At 60.8% G+C, this 23,603-nt stretch overlaps 1 protein-coding gene across 1 annotated transcript; it reads right to left on the reverse strand.

Moving 5' to 3' along the window:
* Positions 1-3,641: 3,641 nt before the first annotated feature.
* On the reverse strand, positions 3,642-23,168 carry NR5A1 (nuclear receptor subfamily 5 group A member 1). The gene is made up of 6 exons (XM_076355352.1): positions 23,067-23,168; positions 22,425-22,566; positions 17,928-18,568; positions 9,384-9,503; positions 8,671-8,818; positions 3,642-4,036 (listed from the first exon to the last, which is right to left on the reverse strand). The coding sequence occupies exons 1-6, from the start codon at positions 23,166-23,168 to the stop codon at positions 3,789-3,791; spliced, it is 1,401 nt and encodes a 466-aa protein (XP_076211467.1). The 3' UTR covers positions 3,642-3,788.
* Positions 23,169-23,603: the final 435 nt, after the last annotated feature.

The raw sequence follows: 23,603 nt of genomic DNA on the forward strand, positions 1-23,603 counted from the left end.
GAAGGAGGAGCTGGCTTCCATGCAGAGGGCTGTCCCAGCCCAGGCAGAGTTGTTAGCCCTGTGCTTCTTCCTAGCAGCATGTGCAGACAAATCCAAGGCAGGACTGGGGTAGCGTGGGGTCTCACGGGGCTGCATCTGCTGCTGAAGACTGCCCTGCTCCTCTCCAGGGGCAGGCAACCAACAGGCAGGTACTCATCGTGACTCCTGCCCAGCCTGCGTGCTGGCCTGGGGGTCCCCGCAGCTCATGTAGCCTCTGCTGGGGCAGCCAAGCCTGACCTCGTGCAGCGCGGTCGCCAGCCACCCTGCAGCACTGCCGGCAGCACGTGGTTGTGTGTTTTTGTTGTTGCTGCCAGTAGAGTTTGTTTAGCTTGGGGGACCTGGAGCAGGCGGCATGGGAGAAAACCCAGCTTTGCCCGTGGCAGCTGTGCCCAGGCGGTGCCCCCGTGCTCCCGTGCAGGCGGGGATGGCTGCCTTCCCTGACCCCGCTGCTGGCCCATCGCACTGCTCTGCTGGGGCAGGGCTGGGGACAGGCCGCATAGGAAGCACATGCACTAAGGAAGACAGCGGCTGGCTTCAAGTCTTTTCTAAAGCAGCTGACTTCAATAGCATCTTCTGCTGTTTAGGACAAAAATCCTCTCCTTGCTCCTCCTGGGGCTCCCACCCTGCTGGTGTGGCCCCTCGCCAGCTGGGGTTATGTTTTCTTTCCCTCTGTTCTTCGCATCTGACATTCTCCTGTTACCTCCCTAGTGTTTAGAGCACATAAAACGTGTCGGGGTTTTTGCTGATTATGATGACAGTAAATGCTGATTTTAAAGGCAACCTTCTCTCCTTGTTGCAATGTATCCATGGGAATGGGATCGCGTTCAGGCGCAGCAGCGTGCAGTGGCTTTACATGGCTGAACGCAGGGGAGGGCGGTTTGGCCACGGTGCAGGGGACCAGGGCACTGCATTCTCCCATGTGCTGTCTCCCGTGTTGCACTGCGTTCCCTGGTCTCAGCACAGCGTGTGCTGGCCAACATGCATTTAAGCGCTGTTGGGAACTGCAGCCCTAGAGCAGCCCTGTGCTGGTCAGAAGAGTGAGATGTGAGTGCAGCGCTCCAGTTATCAGTGTCAGCCAAGCAGCATCTCCAGCTGCCGGGATCAGGGAGAGCCAGGGTACGGGGCACTTCCCAGCACTGAAATACTTACAGACAGGTCATCAAAGCTATTGCAGAGCTCTGTGCTTTGCTGTAGTTTCACTCCCTGCCACAGTGCACAGCGTGCCGGGGGCTCTCGGCCACAGTGAGCACCAAGGGCTACATGAAAAATCCCATGTCTAAGCTAATTGCCCATAAATGTTGTCATTTGTGAGCTCGCTTGCAAAATACACTCAGAGTCGCTATGGCAATTCCCAGCGCCACTTTGAACCAGATTCTGAGTCACCAATGCCTTGAATCACGCCACAGCAGCGACCCCCCCCTCCCGCAGCCGTAGTGTCCCGGTCCTGCCGAAGGCAGGCGGCACTCCGGGAGAGACACCTGTGGGCAGCGGGGGCTTGCTGGGGCCAAGCACCGCTGTCCTGCGGGGACACCAGGCAAGGCATCCCACCTGCCCATAGGGAGCCAGGAGGAGGCGGGTGGCACCAACAAGGAGGGTTAGGAAGACAGCCAAAAAAGACAAAGTCTGCCTTTTTAAATGAACTGCAAAATTTATTACAGTGGTTTTCTCCCAACAAGGAAGTTGGTAACCTCCAGCCTGGGAAGGAAGAGTGGAGAATAGGGAAGGGGAGGGATGAGAGGGAGAAAAGGATATGAGAGAGAGAGAGAGAGACACTTAAGGACACTTTTCATTTTCTGAAAATAAAACATCTTTTACCTCCCAAACCATTTTCTCCAGTTCTTTAAGTTCACAAAAAGAAGGTGAAACTGAACCACAGACTTCAGGAGGAAAATGCACAAACATGTTGAAAAGCAGAGACAAACATGCTCTTCTGCATCTAACAAGCTTCCATAAACCGCGCGGCTCTGGGCGCAGCATCTGCAGCTCCTCAAGGCACCGGCTCTGCGCAGAGCCGCGGCGGATGACAGGCCCCTCCAAATGAGGAGCAAACACCCACCGTGGAAAACAAACCTGAACCAACCCCAGCCGCACTGGAGGAGCCCCAGCAGAGCTGGGGGGGGCCTGGCTGTGGCGGGGGGGGCATGCTGGGCTGCCTGGCGGCGGCAGCGGGGCAGGAGGAGAGGAGAGCATGGCTGAGACCGAGAGAAAGCAGCAGCGAGAGTCCAGCACGTCCCAGCTTGTGGGGGCTGCAGCCCCCCAGTGCTGCCCAGTTGTGTCTGAGAGCCCCTGTCCCGCGATGGGAGAGGAACCGACAGCTCTTTGCTTGTGGCTTCGGCACAGCATTTGATGTCACCTGGGGACACGGCAGAGCGCGATGCGGGGTCTGGGGGCTCAGCTCGGCCTGGCATGAAGCACAGGACAATTCTTATTAATCCTTACCCATGCACTTGGGCAGATAAATGCAGGAGGGGGCTGCAAAGCCCCCTAGCTCCCCCGAGCCCCTGGGCACGTGCTGGTGCGGGAGCAGCTCTGGGCTCTTTGCAGCCTGGACCAGGGGCTGCCCGGCTGCTCTGCCAGCATCACCTGCAGGCAGGAGGGGGACAGGGTCTGTCCCTGGCCCCATCCTGCCCCTTGGCTGTTCTCCAGGCACTGCCTGGACATGGCTGATGGCTGGAGTGAGGCAGGACCCGCACTGCCCGGGGACACCATCCTGGGGCCACCCTGTCCTCGTGCTTTGGAAACCAGCTTGGGTCGCGGTGCCGATGCCACCTGGGCACCGTGACCTGCAAAGCTTTCCAGCTGCAGGGATGTGCTGGCACCGAGGGTGCAGCAAAAGGGCCATGGGCCCAAAGTGTCCCGAGGACAGTCCCCTGCTCCTGGTACTGAATCTCTTAGAGCTTCTGCAGCAAAGCTTTGACATCCCAGAGATGTGCTGACTGCAGACACCTGTGGGCTCTGGGCACTGCGGCTGCCATGGGCTACAAAGCCACGGCTGATGCCTCCAGCACTGCCAAGCGCTGAGAAAACAAATCTCAGCTGAGGGCTCAGCACTGCCTGTCCTTGCCTGCCCTTGCTTGGCCAGGGCAGCGGCGGGACGCAGAGCAGGCAGCAACACTGCGGACAGCCAGGAGTGGGGACCCCGGCACGTGCACCTTGGGGTCCTGGTATGGCTGCATGGGGCCGACATCTCCAGCCCCAGCCCCGGCGTTCTGCTTGGCTCCTGCAGAAATCCTCTGCCTCCGTGCTGGTGCCTGGGGACACCCCAACTGCCGTGAAACCACAACCCGCGGGGGTTCACCTCACCTCTCCCCTGCCCTGTGCACGAGGGGCCCTGAGACATGGGGCAGGGATGGGGAAGGGATGGCAGCGGTGGAGAAATGGCTGGTAGGGGCAGCAGGAGAGGAGCATAAATAGGAGAAAAGCTGGGACAGGCTTTACTCTTCCTTCGCACCGCAGAGCCAGGTTGGGCAGGTGACAGGTCGAGCACCGGGTGCGCAGAGGAGCCGGGGGGCAGCGCTGCCAATGGGGCATTCCGGCAGCTGAGAGCACGGCCCCACAGCCATCAACTGTCCTTACTGTATATTAAAATAAACCATCCGGGACTTTTCCAATAGTACAGGTTAAATAGCATCACTGAGAAAGGCTGGGTGGAGAGGCAGTGCTGGCCCGCCAGCCCTGGGCACGCGTCCTGCCCCTGCTGTGCCGCTGGCAGCGCCGGGCCTCCGCCGGGTCCGTGCTCATGGCTGTGCTCAAGTCCGCTTGGCATGCAGCATCTCGATGAGGAGGTTGTTGCAGGGCACCTCCCCGCTCAGGTGCTTGTGGTAGAGGTACTCCTCCGCCTGCATGCTCAGCGCCCGGACCTCCGCCAGCCGCAGCAGCAGCTGGCGAAACTTGTCTGTGGAGTGGGGGTAGTGGCAGACGGTGTACTCCAGCAGCGCCGCATTGGCCTTCTCCTGAGCATCCTTAGCCAGTGTGTGGTTCTCCAGGTACTTCACGTCTGCAAGGCGGGGATGGGACAGTGAAACGGTGCCAAACCCACGTGTCTGCCCCATCCGTACCGCGCTGCACCAGGAAGAACCCGTGCTCCCGCATCAACACCCCTCATGCATGAGAACACAGCGCAGGAGGGGTCCTGCGCCCTGTCCCTGCCTGGCCATGGGCTCCCCATCCCTGCCCTGCCTCCTGGGTCTCCCCCAGTGCTGAAGACAGATGCCCAAACCCCTGTTGGCAGCGAGAGGGCCCGTGCCCCCCTGCCCTCACCACCCAGAAAGCCGCAAAGCCGAAACTTGTTACCGGCTGTACCCACACACAGGGAGCCGTTGCCATCAGCCCCCTTTAATTCCTGAAGGTTGAGGAAGCGGCTGAATTAATTCTCCGATAAACCTCGTCTTTCCAATGTGGCAACAGGGCTCATCAGCCTGGAAACCCTAATCCTCCGCGCCTCGCCAGGGTCGCAGCAGCTCCCCCGTAATCCTGCTGCCAGCTCTGCTGCCTGCAGGGTGGGAAGCGGCGCAGCAGGCAGTGGCACTAAGGTGCAGGCAGGGTCTGGCCACCAAGGGGCCGTTGTGGCCCCAATGGCAGCACTGCAGAGCCGGGGCATGCACAGCCCCAGGGCACAGGTTGTCACTGGGGACGACTGGTCTGTAACCGCCCCGCAGCCACGGCAGGAGGGTGACTGCAGGGGCAGCCCGAGCTGGTGGCTCAGGGTTTCTCCAGGCTTTTGGGGCAGCCTGAGCTGGGGTCTGCCCTCCAAGGATGCTGCCTTGGTGCTCAGGTTGCCATGAGTGCTCTGAGAATGAAGCACCGGTTTCAAGCTGCGCAACATGTTGTTGAACCAGCCCCGCACACAGGTTTCAGTGGCTTTAGGGAAATGGTGCTGGGCACCGCCCCATCAGCCAGCTACAGCTACACACAGCGATGGTATCTTGGTGCCCGCCCATGGGAGACCTTGCTTCAAATCCCAGCACCGAGTCCATTTGGGGCAAGTGGATTTAACAGATTTACTGTACGGCACGGAGGCACCCAGCAGCGCTGCGCTCGGGTAACGGCGCTGCCAGCTCTGCTGCCCACGTCCAGCAGCCACTGATGCATGGCCAAATTCAGGTCTGCGTTGGCAGCCCAGACACATCCCACCCACGGGCTGGGAACAGGGGAATCTGGGGACAGGTTCTGGCCAAGGCAGCTGGGTGTTTGGGGTTTATTTCTGGCTTTCACCCCAAAAAAGAGGGGAATCAAACATGGCTTTGGTCCCTGCTGTAGCCAAAGGACTGAGCAGCTGTCGGGAGGGCAAAGCGTGGTGCTGGTGGTGGAGGTGGCTGAGCAGGAAGGAGCGGACGGGACCCCGACTGCCGGGTGGGGGTGTCCATGGCCCCCCCGCACTACCTGGCCCCACAGGGCTCCTTTGGGGGGGCCACGGCAGCCGGCGCTGCTCCAGCCCAGCAAAGCTGGGAGCCCCTGGCCCACGCTTGGGCAGAGCCCGGGGAGTGGAGGTGCAGTCGGGGGGCCTGTGGGGCCCCTGGGGAGACACAGCCTCAGGCCGTGCCCGCGGCCGGGCTGCACGGCCGGGCCGGGTGCTGCGTGGCACAGGCACAAAGTGCTGCAGGTCGTGCCACGATGCACTTTATCATATCACCCTTCCCTTTTCACTCCTGCGGCACATTTGCTCCTATTGTGGCCATCTCCCTTCTACCCAGGTTGTTGTTATGAAATCTCTTTATCTGCATAAGGTTATTATGCATGTCATTAAAAAAAAGAAGTTATATTGATAAATGTCAAATCTATCCCCTGAGTTGGCTCAACAATAGCTAGTTCTACTCGATGAACTCACCTGGTTCTCTGAAAGACCCTATTCACTGTTTAATTGAATATTTGAATAATCTTTTCATTCCTGCAAGGAATAAAGAATGTTGTCCAAATAACATTGACTCACTTCATTTAGAGACACTGCAGCAGTTGCAAAGACTGTCCTGTGACAAAGCCTCCCATCACACATACAGATATGCCTGGGATTATTTCTATGCCCTCAAGTGTTCTTCCTATTCACAGCTCCTTTTGTTTGGGAGAAGCTGCTGATAAATTGCAAACGCTTAAGGGAATGTGGGCTATAAAAGCCTCTCTTCCTCCCCTCCCCAAGAGTAGCTGCTTCATGAATGTAAGTCATGAAATCGAATGATAGGTCAATCCATTAAGGCTCTATTAAGCCCTTCTGTAGAACAAAGCTAACCTGTGCCATCCTCATAAATATTGCTATTTTGAGAAGCCCTAATTTTAATTAAATCTCTTTACCTGCTCAGGAGAGAAATCTATTTAGAACTCAAATGGCAGCTCTTGTGAGCGGGGCTTGGCTTTGATTGTGCTGTGGCAGAGTGGTAAATGTGGAAATTCTCTTGTTAAAGGCAATTACATCCTGCACATAATACACAATCCCATCCTCTACAGCTGAGCCTGCGAAGGGCAAATTACTCCAAGTGAGCTCTGCAATATGGAGAGAAAAAGTTGGATTTGGGGCAAAATGATGTATGGGAAAATACAGCTATTTGATTCCATGCCCTCCCTGAAAGCTGCTGCTCCGGGGAAGCGGAACCGCAGCTGCAGTCAGCACAGCAGCCGTGGCTACCAGTGCTGGCTGTGCTCTGGGAAGATGCTGCTCCTGCTCGTCGTGCCATGCTGTGCCATGCTGTGCTGTGCCGTGCCGGGGGGCGGCGGGGAGATGCGGGGCAGCATGGGGTGACCGTCCCTCCCAGTGCTGAGCCCGCAGGGCAGCAGACGGGGAAGATCCAAGCTCGGGGCACGAGCCCCACCGGCTCCTTTATTTCCCAGCCCAGGCACTGTTTGCGCCACACCTTATCACTGTTTGAACAGCAAATTATCGTATCTAATTTCTCTGGATTTCAAAACAGCTCTAGAGGAAAAGAAAGCTGCGGGAGGAGATGCCGCAGGTGCAGGACAGGACAGCAGTGCACCCTGAGACGCACCCTGCCTGGGCCCCAGGGTGCCCGTGCCTGCAGGACCTGCCTGCTAACTGGGACACGTCCACAGCAAACCCGAGTCAAACCAGTGGGTCCTTCAGACCGTACTGGCCCTGACCCCAGCCCCTCGGATGGGGGAGCAGATTCCCACTGCCTGCAGCATGTCAGTGCTTCCTCTTAACCATTAACCCAGTGGCGGTGCTGCTCCTGGAGCAGGCTGGCTCCTCAGTGACAGTGACATACGGTGATGCAAACTGTCAAGCAACGAAGTACCAAAATACACAGCGGTGTCCATACGGCACGGAGTGCAGCTCATGGCCTGCTGCACTTGGCTATGGGGCACAGAGCTGCTGGCAGGACCCCCCCCGGATGGGACTCATGGTGCACAAGTGCATGTGAACACCGAGGTGTTGGGACAGAGACTGGGAAGGGGTCAGGGATGGGTTGGGATGGGGATGGGGATGGGGACAGGGATGGGGACAGGGGTGGGGATGGAGACAAGGCTGCCCCAAGCTGGGCTCGCTGTCCTGGCTCAGCACCAGCACCCAGGCACTGCAGGGACCCACGCACAAGTTTCCCTGCAGAAATGCCAGTTCCTGCCCTGTCCGGGTGCATGCAATTAGCAGCAGCCGTGGAGGTGTGGGAAGTGAAGCAGCTGCCGCGGCAGAGGTGCAAGCCAGGAGCGCGGGAGCCAGCTGAGCCCCTCGCAGGCCCTGCTGCCGTCCTTGTGCCGGGACGTGAGATCTCCCGCTGGGACGGGGCTGAGGGGAAGGTGTCAGCACCAGTAAGGAAGGTGGCCAGGCGCCCTGGGGTCCCCATGGTGCTCAGCACTGCCTGTGGCCACACCACCCTGCCGAGGGCTGAGATCACTCTGGTGGGACTCCGATGGGTGTCCCTGCCTCAGGGCAATGCCCGCAGGAAAAGGAGACGCATCCCTGGCCACGGTGGATGGGGAGATGCTCCCCACAGGGGTGGCAGCGTGGCCAGGGTGGGAGCGGGGCAGGATCAGTGCAGGAGCAGGACAGGAGCAGAGCAGGAGTGGGGCAGGAGTGGACAGAGCTGCTGCACAGTCCCAGGGACGTTGCGGGCTCTGGCAGCAGCGCCTGTGGCTCCCGCATATTTTGTCTAGGTGAGGCAGGACCGTGTGAACCCGCCGCCTCGGCCTGACCGCAGGCTCCGGGGCTGAGCCTAATCAGGAGCCGCATGCAGCCCCTGCCCCGCCGCGGCGGCACGGGCCCTCTGACGCAAATCCCAGGAGATAGGGCCGTCCACAGCCGCCGCCTCTGTCAACACGCCTGTTTTGCCGCAGCCGTATCAGCCAGTTGTTTCCCTGCCCGGTGCAATGGGTGAGTGACCAAAATAGGCTCCACTCGGCCAACGGGTTGGCAACGTCCCCCACGGCCGGGGGCAGGGCCTGGCCCCGCAGTGGGAGACATTTCAGACCCCCCCGGCAAGACGGGGGAGCCGGGAGGTCCCAGCCCTCGCTCCTGGCTCATTAAAAGCCCCTTCGTCGCCTGTCGGTGCAGCAGCCAGCACGGCCGGACCCTGGGCTGTGCCTGCTCCCTCCAGCCGCACTCCCACCACCCAAGACCCCACAGCAGCATGGCCATGACCCCCAAGCGTGGCCACCCCTCATCCTGGTGCCCCCCGCAGCAGCACTCACCGAGGCTGAAGAGGATGAGGAACTTGAGGCAGACGAACTCCTGCCGGTCCACCTGGAGCGAGTGCAAGTGCAGGATGAGCTCCTGCGCCCGCAGCACCAGCGTGTTCAGGATGGAGCCAGCCTGGGCCGCGACGGTCGACATGTCCACCTGCAGGGACGGGGACGGCATCAACGGTGGCAGCCCCAGCCCCTGCAAACCCGCTGCAGGGGACCTCGCGCAGGGCAGGAGCTGGGCACCAGCCCACAGCGCTGACCGAGAATTAGGGGCATCAAAAGTGAAGGCTGATGGGTGAAACGGGAACCGTGTTTCTCCAGTGCATCTTAAAACAGAGGGGCCCTTTGCAAAGCGCTGGCATCGCGGGTGCCCATGTCTCCAAAAACTGCCCCCCGGGCAGGAAGGGGCCCCTTCTCACACCCCGTCTCTGCAAGTGCAGGTGCGGCCGTTGATCTTTCCATGAGAAACATTTTTCTCCAGAAGCAGGAGCTGGATGGCAAGTCAGGACAGGACGGGATGGGCTGGGCTGGACTGGGACCTTCTGCACAAGCAGTCCCATAGCACAGCAAAAACAACCCGTCCGCCCTACTCCGGGTCAGCTGCACTCAGCCAGAAGTAAAACAAAAGTCACCCCTGCGCCCCCCCCTCCAGCCCCGCCGCCTGGTCCCCACCACCCCAACCGCAGTGGCTGCTGCTGTCTGCGTGGGCCGGCGCTCACCTCCTGGCCGGTGACGAGCAGCACGCTGTGCTCCTTGCCGTGCTGCAGCTGCCGGTAGACGTGGTCGAACACCAGCAGCTCACTCCAGCAGTTCTGCAGCAGCTTCATCTGGTCGCCCACCTGAAACACAGCCAGAGCAGTGCCGCTGACACCCATCGCGCCGGGGCACAGCCGGCCACGTGCGGCCATGGGGGCAGCCCGGGCTATATCTGCATGGGCTGGTTCCTGGCTGGCAGGAGGGGGTCAGGCTGCCCCGGTCCCTGCACCACCCCTCCAGCCCCCAGCTTTGCGTGTTGAGGGTCAGCTCCACACTCCAGCCCTGTGGCAGCGACGGCTCAAACTCACACCATCAGCTGCTACAGCACATTGCTGCATTAGCGTTGGACCTGGGCGGGACCCATACCAATCTGTGTTTCATCCTGAGCACAACAAAAAGGGGTTTTCTACCAAACTGGCATCAGTGCCAAAAAAAATAACCTATTTTCACTGCTCAAGCACCCAGAAGTAGAGCAGTGAGTCCAGTTACATGAAGCAGAGAGTAGATGGGGCCTTCTGCCACCAGGATGAGCAATGCCTTGGCACAGATACGGCACCAACATGATGTGTTGGAGACATGACAAACCTCTGCCTCCCTCTGAGGCCCCCAGGTGACCTGATCTACGGAGGCTTGTCCGGCCCCAGGTCTGCTTTGTGCACACATTTGCTTGCTGGCCCATTGCAGGAGCATGCAAGGGAGTACAGGGGGCATCACCCACCTCCCTCAGGAATCCAGCTCCTCCAGGTGGGACAGGACTTTGTCCCTGATCCTCGCAGCCTGGCAAAAGCCCTGGTTTTTTTAAGAACCTGAAACCCTCCTCACCCTGCCTCCCTGCAGAGCATTTCCCAAAGTCTCACACACACATTTATACGTGGAAATTGCAGCCTGACTGTGAACAAGCTCCTAGCAAGGAGATGCTGCATCTAATTAATGAAACATTAATTGCAAAGCCCTGGTCTGGCTCCCATGTCTGCCCGTGCTGGCATGTAACTGGGCTGGACATTGCGCCCCACTTCATCTCACTGCCGGTATCCCATGCATCACCTCCAGCCCTCCCTCCACAGCGGGTGGGAGGAGAGGACGGCAAGACTGATGCCCACAGCACTGGTTAGCGTCTATAGCAAGGATTGCAATCACCAGCGCCCTGCGGCTGGGTTACACCTGCAGGCTCATGCCCCGCGCACACCTTGCACTGCACTCACACAGCACCGACCCCGCACCCGGCAGATGTCCTGGGGGAGGCCAGCCCGGCAGCGGGGTCCCCTCAGGCGGGCAGGGAGAGCTGGAGCTGCACCCCTGGGCAAGGGGGATCTGGGCTGGAGGAGGGGAGATGGGCTGGGCAGCTGTGCAGAGCCAGCTTTGAATCAGCTCAGCATGTTTTGGTGGCACTTAGTGGCTCTTATCAGCAAGGGTTTTCCCCCACCAGGCACAACCTCCCTGAACCGCACACAAATCCTTAATAAAATGACTGCTGGCTGTGTCCTGGCACCTGGGCAGGAGGGAACATGCGGCTGCTGCACAAAGGCCCTGTGTCTCCAGGCAGCCTCTCTGGATACTTTAAAATGAAAGAAGACAGTGCCCATCCTTGCCTCCCTGCTGGGGATGGCAGGTTTCGGGGAGGGGCACAGAGGTGCCGCAGCGCAGCACAGCTATGGGAGAGCCGCCGGCTGCGGGGCATCGCTGCACACTGCAGCTGCTGGGTTGGCCCCTGCCCACGCATCAACACATGCGTGATCATGTGCACATTTGCACATGTGCTGGTGTGTATTTGCAGGCACAGGTAAAAGCGTGCACAGCTACACTTTCAAAGAAATGCCTGCAGATGCCCCCGGTAAAAAGCTCAACCCAGGACACAACCTGCAAGGACCTCCAAAGGTCTCGTGGGACAGCCGGTGGGCTGCAGGCAGCCAGCGACAGGGAGGATGAGCTGCTGGAGCCAACGGCTATGTTCAGCGAAATGAAGAGCCATGCCAGGCCTCCATGCCTGGATGTGGGGGTACTGCCGTCCCAGCCTGGGGAGCAGATAGGAGGCACGCCGCTCAGCTGCCTTCCCCACCACCCCGCCGAGAACCACCATGGGTCACCGGCTTTGTCCCCTCGTTGCTGCTCTCCGCAGGACCCCAACTCCTTTCTGAAAAGAGCTGAACCCCACCGTGCCCGGAGACCCCCTCACCTGCAAGGCTGGTTTAGGGAAAGGGCCGGGGGTTATCAGTAATACTTCCCTGCAGAGCAAATTCAGCGCCAGCAGAAGAGCTCTGCAGTGCCATTGTACTCGCTGCCTTTAATAGAAGGAAGACAGATGCAGTATCACAGGACTGGATAATACCCTCGTTTTGCTGAAGAGGCTGCAATAAACCAGTACTGGGAGATTGCAAAAGGAATAGAAGTCAGATGAGAAAGAGCTTTATGGTCTCAGAGCCCAGTACTCCCCGCAAGCCACTGGGATTTGTTTCTCAAGTGCGGTGGGTGGTCAGACCTGGACGTGCAGCAGCGCAGGGAGGGAGGTGCGGTGCAGAAGGCAGCGACGGCAGTCTGGGCTGCGGTGCCCACTCCTGCCCAACATGTGAAACCTGCCTGCAGTGAGGTGCAATGGGGCTGCCAAGGCTGGGCTTGCCACCACATCACCCAAGCAGGCGAAGGAGCCACGGTACACGGCCCAGCCGTACAGACTGTGAGGTTTCTGTTCAGCTGCTGAACAAAGGACTGGGGAAAAGCTCATTCTTCATCAAAACAAAATGGAGATTTTTCTGCATTCCTGATGACCTCTGCCCCAAGGCGAGTGGCTGGCTGTGACTGCGGCCAGCCCTCGCAGGGAGCTGGGCTCCTGGCGCGGCAGCACACTGCCAGCCCAGCCACACGCTCCCGGCCGGTGCCGAGCTCCTCCACTCTGGCTGAGTCGCGGCATTGTTTTGGAAGCTCCTTCCTGTGCCTCATTCCTGAGCGGGATGAGCTCCGGAAGGGACAGACTGAAGGTTTTGCTCTGAAAATGGTTTAAAAAAATTCAGCTTTTCCAAAAGGAAGCATTTCAACAATTTTGAAATCTTCTTTTCTCCCTTTAAAAATGACTAATCAGCTTCTCCCGAATTCCACAGGCAGGTTCAGCTCCCTCAGCAGAGCACCTCCCCGCATCCCATCAGCGGCACATTTTGCCCTGTGCGCCTGCCACACAGCCGTTCCCCTGCCAGCACGCTCCAGTGTGCCGTGGCCTTTCCCGGGAGCATCACTGCATGCCGGAGCCATATAGCCATGGCATGGGGGGATGTGGTTGGGAGCGTGACTGGGTGGGCTGGGGGCTCTGGGGGCTGGGCAGGGTTTGGGGACCTCTCCAGGGACCCCAGCCCTGCCCGCGCCCCAGCACCAAGCTGGGTGTCCCCGTGCCCTGGGCTGGGGCGGCAGCAGGTATCCCTGCATGGTCCCACTCCAGTGGTGCGGCTCCGCTGCAAGGGGGCTCCTGGCTGGAGATCACCTCCCCTGTGCCCAGCACCAGCCTGGCCCCCCAGGAGGAGAGGGCTGCTAATGGACGGCCACTCAGAGTCAATCAATCCTCCCGGCGAGGCGGCACGCACGCACTCTCGCCTTTAAAAGTTAAGCAAAGGATCTTCCTCTTTTAATGTCAAGGCTTTTCAACAGAGTGCTTTATCAAGGACCTGATGCAAGCTGTCTTTAAGAGGTGATTTTTTTTTTTTTTTTTAAAGCAAGCATTTAACCCATTCACAAAATGCGGCAGTGAAATGCTCCCCCCGCAGGGCAAGCACTCCCCTGCCGCCTGGCCACCGAAAGTGCCTTGCTGCTGAAGGTCTGCGACCCACAGAAAAATCCATTTCCCTGCAACAAATGGGCTTGGACCAAGGGCCGGAGGGGAGACAGCATGTGCGGAGGCACGGATGGTGCTGCCCGGGTGCAGGGCTGCAGGACCCGCATGCAGATGTGCCACATGAGAGTCTTAAACCTCCTGAGACCCTCCCTGCAGGTTCGTAGGCACAAGGGGAGGAAGCCCCTGGGAGTGTTGGGTCTCCCCAAAACGTGCCCAAGGCCACCCCAGTGCGTCAGCATCCTGGAGCCAAACCCCCACGGGGATGGCGCAGCCCCACTGCACTCGCTGATCCCTGCACGGCTGGTCCAGGGCATCCCGCACCTCGGGTACCACCATCCGCCCTCAAACATCTCTGCAGCATTATGAAGCAGTGACCCACCAGCAACCCCGCTTTGCTCGGAAGCCCTGAGCGGGTCCCAGGACATCGATCCCCAGCCTCTCCCCACCCAGCTTCAGCACACCACGGGCACGAGGAGTGCTCAGATGCCCCTGACCTGCCTTCACCCCCAGGGGTGCTCTCTGGGCCTCCTCCCAGATCACTGGTGCAGGATTTGCCCCAGCAGCTCCCACACAGGTGCACAGCACATGCCAGTGCCTCGAGCCACAGCCCAGGCAATCACTGGGTGCGAGCAGGACTGGTCACCTTGGCTACCAAGAAGTGTGAAAGTGGATTACTGTCTGCCAGCCACCTGCAATCAAAACCCCACACAAGTCTAAGGTGTTAATGGTCAATGCAGGTCACCATCCCTCTGCCCAGATACTACTGTGATGGGCATATTAAAGCAAAAAACCACCAAGACCAGTGCAGCAGGGCCAGGATCTCATCTCCCTGCTGGCAGAGCATGCTGCTGTGGCCCAGGCTACTGCTTTTTGCTGGTGCTCGCAGGCAGCTGGCTGCAAGGCTGCGTGGTGATCGTGGCTCTGCGTGTGTGCCCCAGTAGCAAGGGCAGGGCTGTGCCAGCCGGGACGCCAGCAGGCAGGGAAAGCCGTCACATTTCCCCCAGTGCATAGGATGCTAAACATCACTGCAGCATCCACGACCAGAAGGAGATTTTAAATCTGCCAAAAACGCTCTGGCTGTTGGCCAGGAGATGGGGTCAAGATGACCCACGCATGCTAAAGGCAGAGAACCAACTGACTACAAATAGGCTTCGTCATGGCTCCGAGATCTCTAACAAGAAGTGAAGGAGAGCAGCCCAGCAGACAGACCCAGCAACCCACAGGAACCCCTCGGCCCGTGGGAACGGCGCTGCCCTCAGTGTCCCCCCCCACCACTGGTGCTTGCCTGTGGTTGGGAGGGTGGTTTGCCCCGGTCCCATGGCGAGGAGGGACTGAGGAGGGGACCAGCATCAACCCACCTCCTCGCGGCCGCGCCGTGCCCCTTCACTGGCGGCAGGGACCCGCCGCACACCCAGCCCAGCCTGGCCTTCGGGCTGAAACCGCGGCAATTTGTTTAACATTCCTGGCTGCTCATCCCAATCTAAAGGTCACTGCACCCCTGTGTGCATGACATTTATATGTACATATGGCAGTAACACCTATGTAAACCAGGCTGTGCAAGGTATGTGTATATAAACCAAATCAAAGCCAGACACAATGTGAGTGTGCAAGAGTGCGTGTGTATGCACATTTCTCTGTCTGTCTCTCTCCATATATATATAAAAAAATTACATCTTAAAGGACAAAGTTGCCCGAGACTCACAACCCAACAAAATATATTTCACCCCCAGCCCATATTTTTCTTCCTGAAGAGATGCTGCAAATCTTCCCTCAGTCCTGACACATCTCATCTAGACTCAGTTAAAGTTTGTATTTATGGGCGTCAGCGCTGACCTCTTCCACCTCCGCCCGCGCGGCCTCGCGCCGCGGCTGCCTGGCCGGCCCTCGATAAACAAGCGGGCCCCCAAATCCCCCTCTGCCGCGCGGCATTATTAGTCTTGCCTCCGAAGGCCAGCGCAGTCCGTAATTCTCTGCCTGGTGACACGAGATGAACGCTGCGACATCAGTCTCCCCGGCGGATTGGCATGGGGACCCTCGTTTGTCAGTGGCAGACTGACAGAATTACTGGCCCTTAAATGAAACGATATATCTGGGAAGTTAAATCTGTTTTCAATCTGACTGCCCCGCGCCTGCGGGCGGACGTGGCGTGTGAGCCGATGTCAAGAGGCCATTAGCCCATCTCCCCCCTCCTTCCCTGGGCGCAGTGGCGGAGCTGGGGGAAGCTCTCCCCAAGGGCCCCCACCCCGGCCACCCTGCCAGGAGGAGACGGCAAAGCGCCTGGTCTGCCGCTGCCCCTTGACGGGCTGCTAGTGTGGGAATGGGAACGGGAATGGGAATGGGAACAAGACTTGCCAGCTCCAGGGGAGACCAGCTCCCGCTCTCTCTGGGCAGGGAGCAAAGGCTCGTCCTGGCCAGGCGTGAGCCAGTGGGTCCCCATGCCCCCGAGGGTTTGCTCCCTCCTCTCCAGGCCCCCTGTGAGGCCCAGGGGAGAAGCCAGCTGTCTGCAAAACATCCCTGCAGCAGGAGCACATGGTTGCTGGGTGTATTCAGGCAGGGGACACCATGCATGGAGGCATCTGCTTGCACCCCATCCTCACCTGCCTGCACCCCCTCCCCACTTGGCATCAGCCAAGCATGATGCCCTGGGGTGATGTCGCAGCACGATGCCCTTCCAGCCTGGATCCCTGCACCAGTCTCAGCAAACAGCCCTTCCCCGGCTGGGGATGGAGACCATGGCCTTCAAGCAGATGTTCCCAGGGGATGGAGAGAACTGCTGGCATCCCCTGCTCCGAGGAGCCCTGAGCACCCAGCAGGGACTGCCTGCATGACGGCCATCGATCTCTGAGATCGCGATTTTACTCCGTGCTAGTGGGCTTTAGGGTAAAGCCATAAACTCTGCACTAGCAGAAGTTCATTTACCACCCCAGCAGCTGTTTGCTTTTATGCGCCAGCAGGAGCGGGAATGGGGTTTCAGGAGCTGCAGACCTACTACTGCTTCCCAACGGCTTCTCTCCGTGTGCCCAAGGGAAAGCCACTGCCCCACACCAGGGAGGACGCGCCGTGCCGGGTGGGCGGTGGGCAGCCCTGGCATCGTCCCCAGGGAGGACACGCACAGAGGGGCCCGGGCACCACAACCCTGTGCCGGGGGCTCGGAAGGAGCCAAGGCCAGCGACAACCACACTTTCTCACGCTCCCTCTGGAGTCAGGGTGGGACGTGGCGTCCTGCAGTCCCTGGCTCTGCAAGACGCTGGAAATCTGCCCCGCGCTCACCACATGGACAAAGGCAAAAGGCACAAGCCCCCAGGGTGGCAGTGATGGACGGGGATGCCCAGCCGAGCTCCCTTCCCTGGGGCACCACGCGCCATGTCCTGGGCACGGTGGGGGACATGCCCCGCTCCTGGCAGGAAGCCGGTGGTCCTGCCCAGGTGAGGCCTCTGGCTCTGCCGTCCCCCCCAGAGCACCGCGGGAGGAGGAGCGCCCGCCGACACGGATTCACACGGAAATAGCCTATTTTGGTGGCGCAATCAGGCTGACAATGGAGTTACAAGGCTACACGGCAATGCAGCCAGGAGCTGAATTTACACTGTTTACAATATCTCCTGCAAAACAACAACCACCCTGTTCCCAAAATCCAGGCTGGACACTGATATGATTGAAACGAGCCCGACCCACCCCCACAATGTCGTTTCCTGACACTGTTCTGGCAGCCAGGGGCTATTTTGAGCCATAAGGCTCTGCCCCGCTCTGCTCCATGGCACCCTGCGGGGTGGGCACGGGGAAGAGCTTGGCCCTGTCGCGGGGCATGGTCCTCACGGCACTGCAGGAGGAAGGTGATTTTGGCCAGAGCCGGCTAGCACAGCCTCACGCTCAGAGCACGGGAAGGCACCCGGATCTCCCAGCCGCCCCAGGACATGGCTTTCTGGGTTTTGGCCAGGTTGCAAAATGTTCTCTCCCATTTTTGCACCAGTTTGGGATCTTAGGTCAGCCCAGGACACGAACAGAAAACGTCTGAAAGCTTGGCAAGGTTTGCAGGATGGCAGAGGCTGCCCCACCCCTGCTAATCCACCCCTTGGTCCCAGTAAGTATTCAGGGGGATTTGCCAGATGGGTTGGCCCAGCGGGACCACCACGTCCCCCAGCCAGGCACGCTCGCAGGCTGCCGGCAGCAGAAGTGGCTCCGGAGGAGGCTTGGTTGTGTCCCCCGCCCCAGCCAGCCCTGCCCCGGCTGCCTGGTGCTAATAGGCACCCACCTGACAGCATCGATTTTCCTCCTAAAGGCAGAGGAGAGAATTGTCTCAACTATAATTCCTCAACGTTACATTTTTCAATTATATCTTGAGCTTGACACCGCAGTCACTCTGCTGGCGATTGCCTCCACACCTGCCCCCGCCGTGATGAATCTGAAATCATTAGCCCCGTAGCGACAGCGGGAATCGCTCTGGCATTGCAGCCAGGCCCCGGTGCCTCCAGCCCTGCCGCGTGGGGAGCCGGGAGCGGGATGGGGATGCACCAGCACATCTGCAGCGCTGGCGGCCCAGGGCTCGTGCCCGTGGGCATTGCCCTGTCCTCACGGCATTTCAGCCCCAGTCCTGCCCATTACAGCATCCCATCCTCACGGCATTTCAGCCCCAGTCCTACCTGCCTCCCGCCGCCTGCCCAGAGCAGCATCCCTCCCCCCCAACCCAGGCTCCTACCTCCAGCTCCTTGAAGAATATGCAGCTCCGTGCCCACTCCACGATGGATAAGAGGGTCTGGTCAGCCATCTTGCACATGAGGCCGAAGGTGCTGAGCTTCTCGTGCCGGCCTTTGCCTTGCTCTTGCTGCAGGCAGGCCAGTATCCGTGCCTTCACCTGGGCCTCATCGGGCTCCAGCTGCAGCAGCTTCAGGATGACCTCGGGGATGTCAGGGGGGGAGCTGCTGGGGTAGGTCTCTGGGTACACGTAGGCGGGCACAGACTCGTGTGCGTTTGTGTAGTGGTCCGGGTACTCGGACTTGATGGTGCGGTTGGGGAAGGAGGAGTAGTGGTAGCCGGCGAGTGGTGCGTGGCTGGGCACAGTCATTCCCAGGGACGGTGTCCCGTACGGGTTGCGCTCATAGTCGACGGGCGTCAGGGCAGCGGGATTGGGCGGCAAAGTCTTGGACATGGCGTGAATGCTGTGGATGGTGGAGGACAGGCTGTAGTCGTTCTGCACCGGGGACATGATCTGAGGCACGGTCTCCAGCTTGAAGCCATTGGCACGGATCAGAGCTTTCTTCTGCTGCTTTAAGGCACGGTCCCGCTTGTACATGGGTCCAAACTTGTTCCTCCCTCCACGCATCCGATCAGCACGCACAGCTGGGGGGCAGAGCGAGGGCAGAGGTTGCAGTGAACCCATGCAGAGCGAGACCAGTGCTTCCATGCAGCATGGAGAAAATGATAGGGGGGGATTTGGTGGCCAAATGGGGCTGGGGGGCACCAGGGAGACCTTCCCAGAAAGCCGCTGGCAGGACTGTGCCGCTCCCAGCCCAGCCGTGCACACCAGGGACGTGGCATGGCAGGATCGGGTGCCTGGCCCCGGCTCTTGCCTTGCTGGTGTCACCCTCAGAGCCTCTGGGAATTGCAGGAAAGGAAAAGACATTTGGCTTTAACTACAAAATGGGCTGGGGGATAAAGCAGCTTGCATCCCTCGCGGGCTGGGGGGAGAGCCCGTGAAGCCCAGGCAAATGAGGGGGCTCGACACCCACTTTCATTTTTATGACCCCTGGCTCTGGACCATCCCTGGGATTTCCTTGTTTCTGCAAAGCCTGGGACCCCACAGCCCTCTCAGACCCTGGTTCACCTGCATCCAGGCTGCACATGCTTCTTTTCTGCAAATCTCTGCCCCTTTCACGGGCAGCACGACTGGCAGGCCCAGCTGGCCACACTGCACCCCACGGCAGGGCTGCACGGGCTTTCAGGCAGGAGGCTGCCCATCCCTGCCCAGGTATCAGCTACGGCCGAGGGGCTCTGCTAGAGCGTCCCACTGGCGGAGTCACTCTGACGGCTCCATCGCAATCTCCCGGCTGTAGCAAAGCAGATGTTCCCTCCAAACTCCAAAAGAAACCCAAGAATGTGTCAGCGCACAAGGCAGCAGGTGCTTCTCTGCAGCAGGAGCTCATCCCTCCGCACCGCCCCGCTGCACTCCCAGGGGCTGCTGCCCCGGCCCACCTTTGGAAGAGCCTCAGCTCGCTGGAAGCTGGGAGCTGGATGGCGGTGCAGAGGGATGGAGGAGAGCACGCCAGCGAGCACAGCCCACAGACTTAGCATCAAAGGGAAAAAACCCTCTGTTAGTTTGCATCGCTGTTGACAGCAGGCGGGTCTTGCTTTTGTGTCTCAGCTGTTACCTCTGCCTCTCTTTCGCCTACTTATCCCGCGGCCGCTGGAAGCACGGCCAGCCCCCCCGGAGAGCCAGGGCACCTCCCAAACTCTCCCCAGGCAGGCTGGAAATGCGGGAGCGTCGGCAGGGAGCAGCAGCATTTCCAGGGCGAGCAGGAATGTGCTCCCAGGGGAGCCGCCCCATGCTTCCTCCTTCATTCTTTATTCATGAAAACAGCATCTCGCTGGGAGCAGGGCGGCCAGAGGCATCCTCTGAGGCAGAAGGTGCTGCGGCCCCCGGCTCCTGAAAGCCTGACCGCACGCCTCTGGGCAACAGACAGCTGCCCCAGGGCAGTTCCTAACTCCAGGGGTACAAGGGAGATGGCCGCCGACAGCATGTGTGCGTATCCCTGCCAGGATCCCCCGCAAGCAGACCCCCCTCACGCAGCCTGAGCTGGCACCGGTGAGTCTGGCATCCCCAGCTGCATACTCGAGCGATGCCAGAGCACACCGAAAGCCCAAATCTCTCACCCACTCAAAGTAATGTGTTTCCACCACCAAACAAGGCCGGTCCCAGCGATGCCCAGGGATTGCATCCCAAGCGGACCCCCGTGACCCTAGTCAAGGGTCCACAGGCAGGGACCCCACTGGTGCTGCCTGCACACCCCACACACAGCGAGAGGTGCTCGCAGCCCGGTCTCACAAACCCTCCACAGGCAACCGCTAGTACACCTCCTACCCTCTCCCAGCAAGAACACAAAGGGAGAAGAGGCCTTTTAATTCCCTCCTGCTCCGCTTTTCCTGCTGTTTGTGCCTCACTTGGAATCAGGAACAACTTGCCATTTGCCACGTCCCAGCTGGCTGCCGGGAAGCAACCGATGCACCCTGACCTCCGGGGCAAGGGCGCCCAAGCAGAGCCACCCAGGAAGCGCCTGCACCCCCGGCATCCCCCTGACAAAACCATCTGCAGGCGGCCCCTGAGTTACACACCCAGGGTGCAGCCAGCCGGCACGGCGGCAGGCACGGGCACCCAGCGCACCCTGCAGCTCCCCTTCCCGCTCCCTCTGCCTCGCCTGCCCTCGCCCCCATGCAGAGCCCTGGCTGGTGTGAGCTGCCCGCCGAGCTCTGCCTCCCCTCGCCCACCTCTCCCTCCCTGCCTGAGCAGGGGCACGGGGGATGCCCGGGGGGGTGCCCAGGGGGTGCCTGGGGGTGCAGGCAGGCTTGGGCCAGGGCTATGCTGCTCTCCCCTGGCCAGGCTTTGCTGCAGCTTCCCTTCAGGCACTTCGAGGGGGGCCTGTATCAACACTCTGTCCCCAAAATCAATCATCTCGGGCTTGCTTTTGTCCTGTGGAGCTGGAGGCTCACTGTCGAAGTGTCACCTCAGATTCCCTGCCCAAAAATATTAGGAACTGAGGAAAGGTGGGCTCCGGTTTTTACCACAAAAGAGACTGTCCCATGAGAATATCACTCTCTGCTGGGTGTTCCCCCCCAGCTGCCTGGCTGCAGGACTCCGCTAAGGAGCTAACAGCAGAAAAATAAACAAAACATCCCAGCCGCTGCCCTCATGGACTACGGGACCAAATGAGCTCCTCAGCGAGCAAAAACTGCTGAAAACGGCCAAACTGAGACCGTGCCTGTCCCCCCCCCCAGCCGCCCCAAGCGCTGCCCCTGCCTGCCTGCCCCTGGAGCCCCCAGCCCCTGCCCAGTGCCCAAACTCTCCTGCAGCACCGGTCAAAACTGCCAGAGCACGCACGGATTGATCCGGGGCACCAGTAACCCCAGTCCAGGGAGGAAAGCGAAACTGGGTCCTCTTTGGAGACAGGGCTGGAAGCCAGCCCACGCCGGGGGTTTGCAGGGGCTGATTTTGCAGCTCGATGTTGTGTCTTACTCCTGCGCCTCTGCTCGCAGGCTCTCATCCCGCTCCTGGAAGCGAGCGGCCACTGTGCGAGTACACGCAGTACTTTCTGATTAACCCGCACTCTGCCCTGAGCTCCCGGGCAGGCGAAGCCCTGCGCAGAGAGCCCGGCCAGGTGAGGGGTCTCAGCCCCACCAGTGCATCTGGCCGTTTTCATCTGCTGCAAAATGTAAACGATTTCAGGGGAGAAGAAATGGGGGGGCGGCTGACTCTGGTGGGGGGGGCTCCTTTCCGCATCTGCTTTTGCTTTGCGGTCGCTTGCCAGCGATCTGTCCCCCCGAAGGTATTTTGTTGGCCCGTGCCAAGCGTTGCAGAAACCACAACACACGACTTGGGGATGTTGGGGCTCGACTCTGATATCTCAATCGGGATCGGCTTCTCTGACATGAGCGAGGTGGCGGCCGTGGGGGATGTAATTGCACTCCCCGAGCGTCAGATGAGAAATCTGTTCTACTAAATGTCACCAAGAGGAAAAATATAATTTGTGGTGGGTCTGCAGCAGTTTATTGCGAGCCCCGTCATTTTTAACGTTTTCCTTAAGTCTCGGCTTCTGGAATTATGTGCTTAAGGAAAACAATAATTTCTACGCTATTTCCCAACCGTTCTGCCAGCAAAGAAAATCCTGGAAAGTTGAAGCCGCAGCAGCCAAAACCCCCGGGGAAACAAAACAAAAACAAAAAAAGGAAAAGCAGGAGGCGACGCGAAAAAACGAATTTTTTTTTAACTTGGGAGGGAAAAACGGAATCGAAGCGGCCGCGGGAATTACCGGCCCGGGGACGCGGCGGGGGCGGGCGGCGGCGGCCGGGGACAGCGCGACCGCCGCCGGGGGGGACCGCGCAGCCCCGCGCAGCCCCGCGGCCGCCCCCTCCGCCGCCCCCGGCCCCGTCCGCGGCCGCGGAGCCCGGCCGTGCCCGCGGGGAGCCGGCCGGCGGCGTGCCCTACCTTCCAGGCGCATCCCCACGGTGAGGCACTTCTGGAAGCGGCAGTAGGGGCAGCGCTTGCGCTGGGTCTTGTCGATCTTGCAGTTCTGGCTCTCGGTGCAGGTGTAGTGCTTGTTGTTCTGCACCGTCCGCTTGAAGAAGCCCTGCGGCGGCGGGCGGCGGCGATGCGGCGGGCACCGGCACCGGCACCGGCAGCCCGGCGGCCCGGCGGCCCGGCACCGGCAGCCCGGCAGCCCGGCAGCAGCACCCCGTCCCCGCGCCCTGCTTCCGACGGAGGCTCCCGCCGCCCCCCGCCGCGGTCGGGGCTCCCGTCGCGGCTGCGCTCCCGTCCCGCCGCCGAGCGCGAATCCGTCGCTAACGAAAACGGGCGAGGACCGGCCCGCGGCCGGCCCCGCTGCCCCGGCCCCTGCAGAGCCCCCTCCCCGCTCCCCGCACAGCCCCGGCCCCCTCTCCCCCGTGCAGCGGTCCCGGCGCAGCCCCGGTCCCCGCGCAGCCCCGGCCATAGCTCCCGCACAGCCCCGGCCCCCGCACAACCCCGGTCCCCGCACAGCCCCAGCCGCGTTCCCCCGGTCCCCGCAGGCGCCGGTCTCCGCACAGCCCCGGCCCCGTTTCCCCGGCCCCGCACGCCCCGGCCGGCTCCTACCTTGCAGCTCTCGCAGGTGAGCAGCCCGTAGTGGTACCCGGAGACCTTGTCCCCGCAGACCGGACAGAGCTCGTCCAGGTCCTCATCATAGGAATAGTCCATCCCCTCCAGCGGCCCTGCTGCGGGACAAGCCAGCGGGTCAGCGGGACGGGGCGGGCGGGGCACGGGGACGGCGGCCCCCAGCCCCTGCGCTGGGTGCGGAGCGGGAGCGCGGCGCGGCGGAGACCGAGCGGCAGGTGCCGGAGCCGGAGCCCTTTATAGCGCCTGGAAGAGCATCTCCATGCTGGTGCGGGCGAGCGGCCAGCCCCCCGGGGGCTGGGGAACCTCCTCTGGGGAGAGCGGGCGGCTCACGGCGCCGGGGACACGGGGTGGGGGCGGAGGGACCTGCCAGCCCGGGGACACGGGGACACGGGGACGGGGCCGTGCTCTGCCCCGCTGCCGGCCCCCAGCACGGCAGGCCCCGGCGGGCAGCAGGCAGCGGGCACGGCACCCCGGGCAGGCAGCTCCCGGCAGCTCCCGGCAGCAGCAGCCCCGGGC

The sequence above is a fragment of the Aptenodytes patagonicus genome, chromosome 18, assembly GCF_965638725.1.
Source record: "Aptenodytes patagonicus chromosome 18, bAptPat1.pri.cur, whole genome shotgun sequence".
Taxonomy (NCBI): Eukaryota; Metazoa; Chordata; class Aves; order Sphenisciformes; family Spheniscidae; genus Aptenodytes; species Aptenodytes patagonicus.

What these genes read in the sequence shown, in the direction of transcription:
- NR5A1 (XM_076355352.1), bottom strand. Translation starts at nt 23,168, where the DNA reads ATGGACTATTCCTATGATGAGGACCTGGACGAGCTCTGTCCGGTCTGC. An exon ending in TATTCTTCAAGGAGCTGGAG is followed by an intron (nt 9,504 to 17,927) that starts GTAGGAGCCTGG and finishes GCTGTGTTTCAG; the next exon opens with GTGGGCGACCAGATGAAGCT. An exon ending in TGCTCGTCACCGGCCAGGAG is followed by an intron (nt 8,819 to 9,383) that starts GTGAGCGCCGGC and finishes CCGTCCCTGCAG; the next exon opens with GTGGACATGTCGACCGTCGC.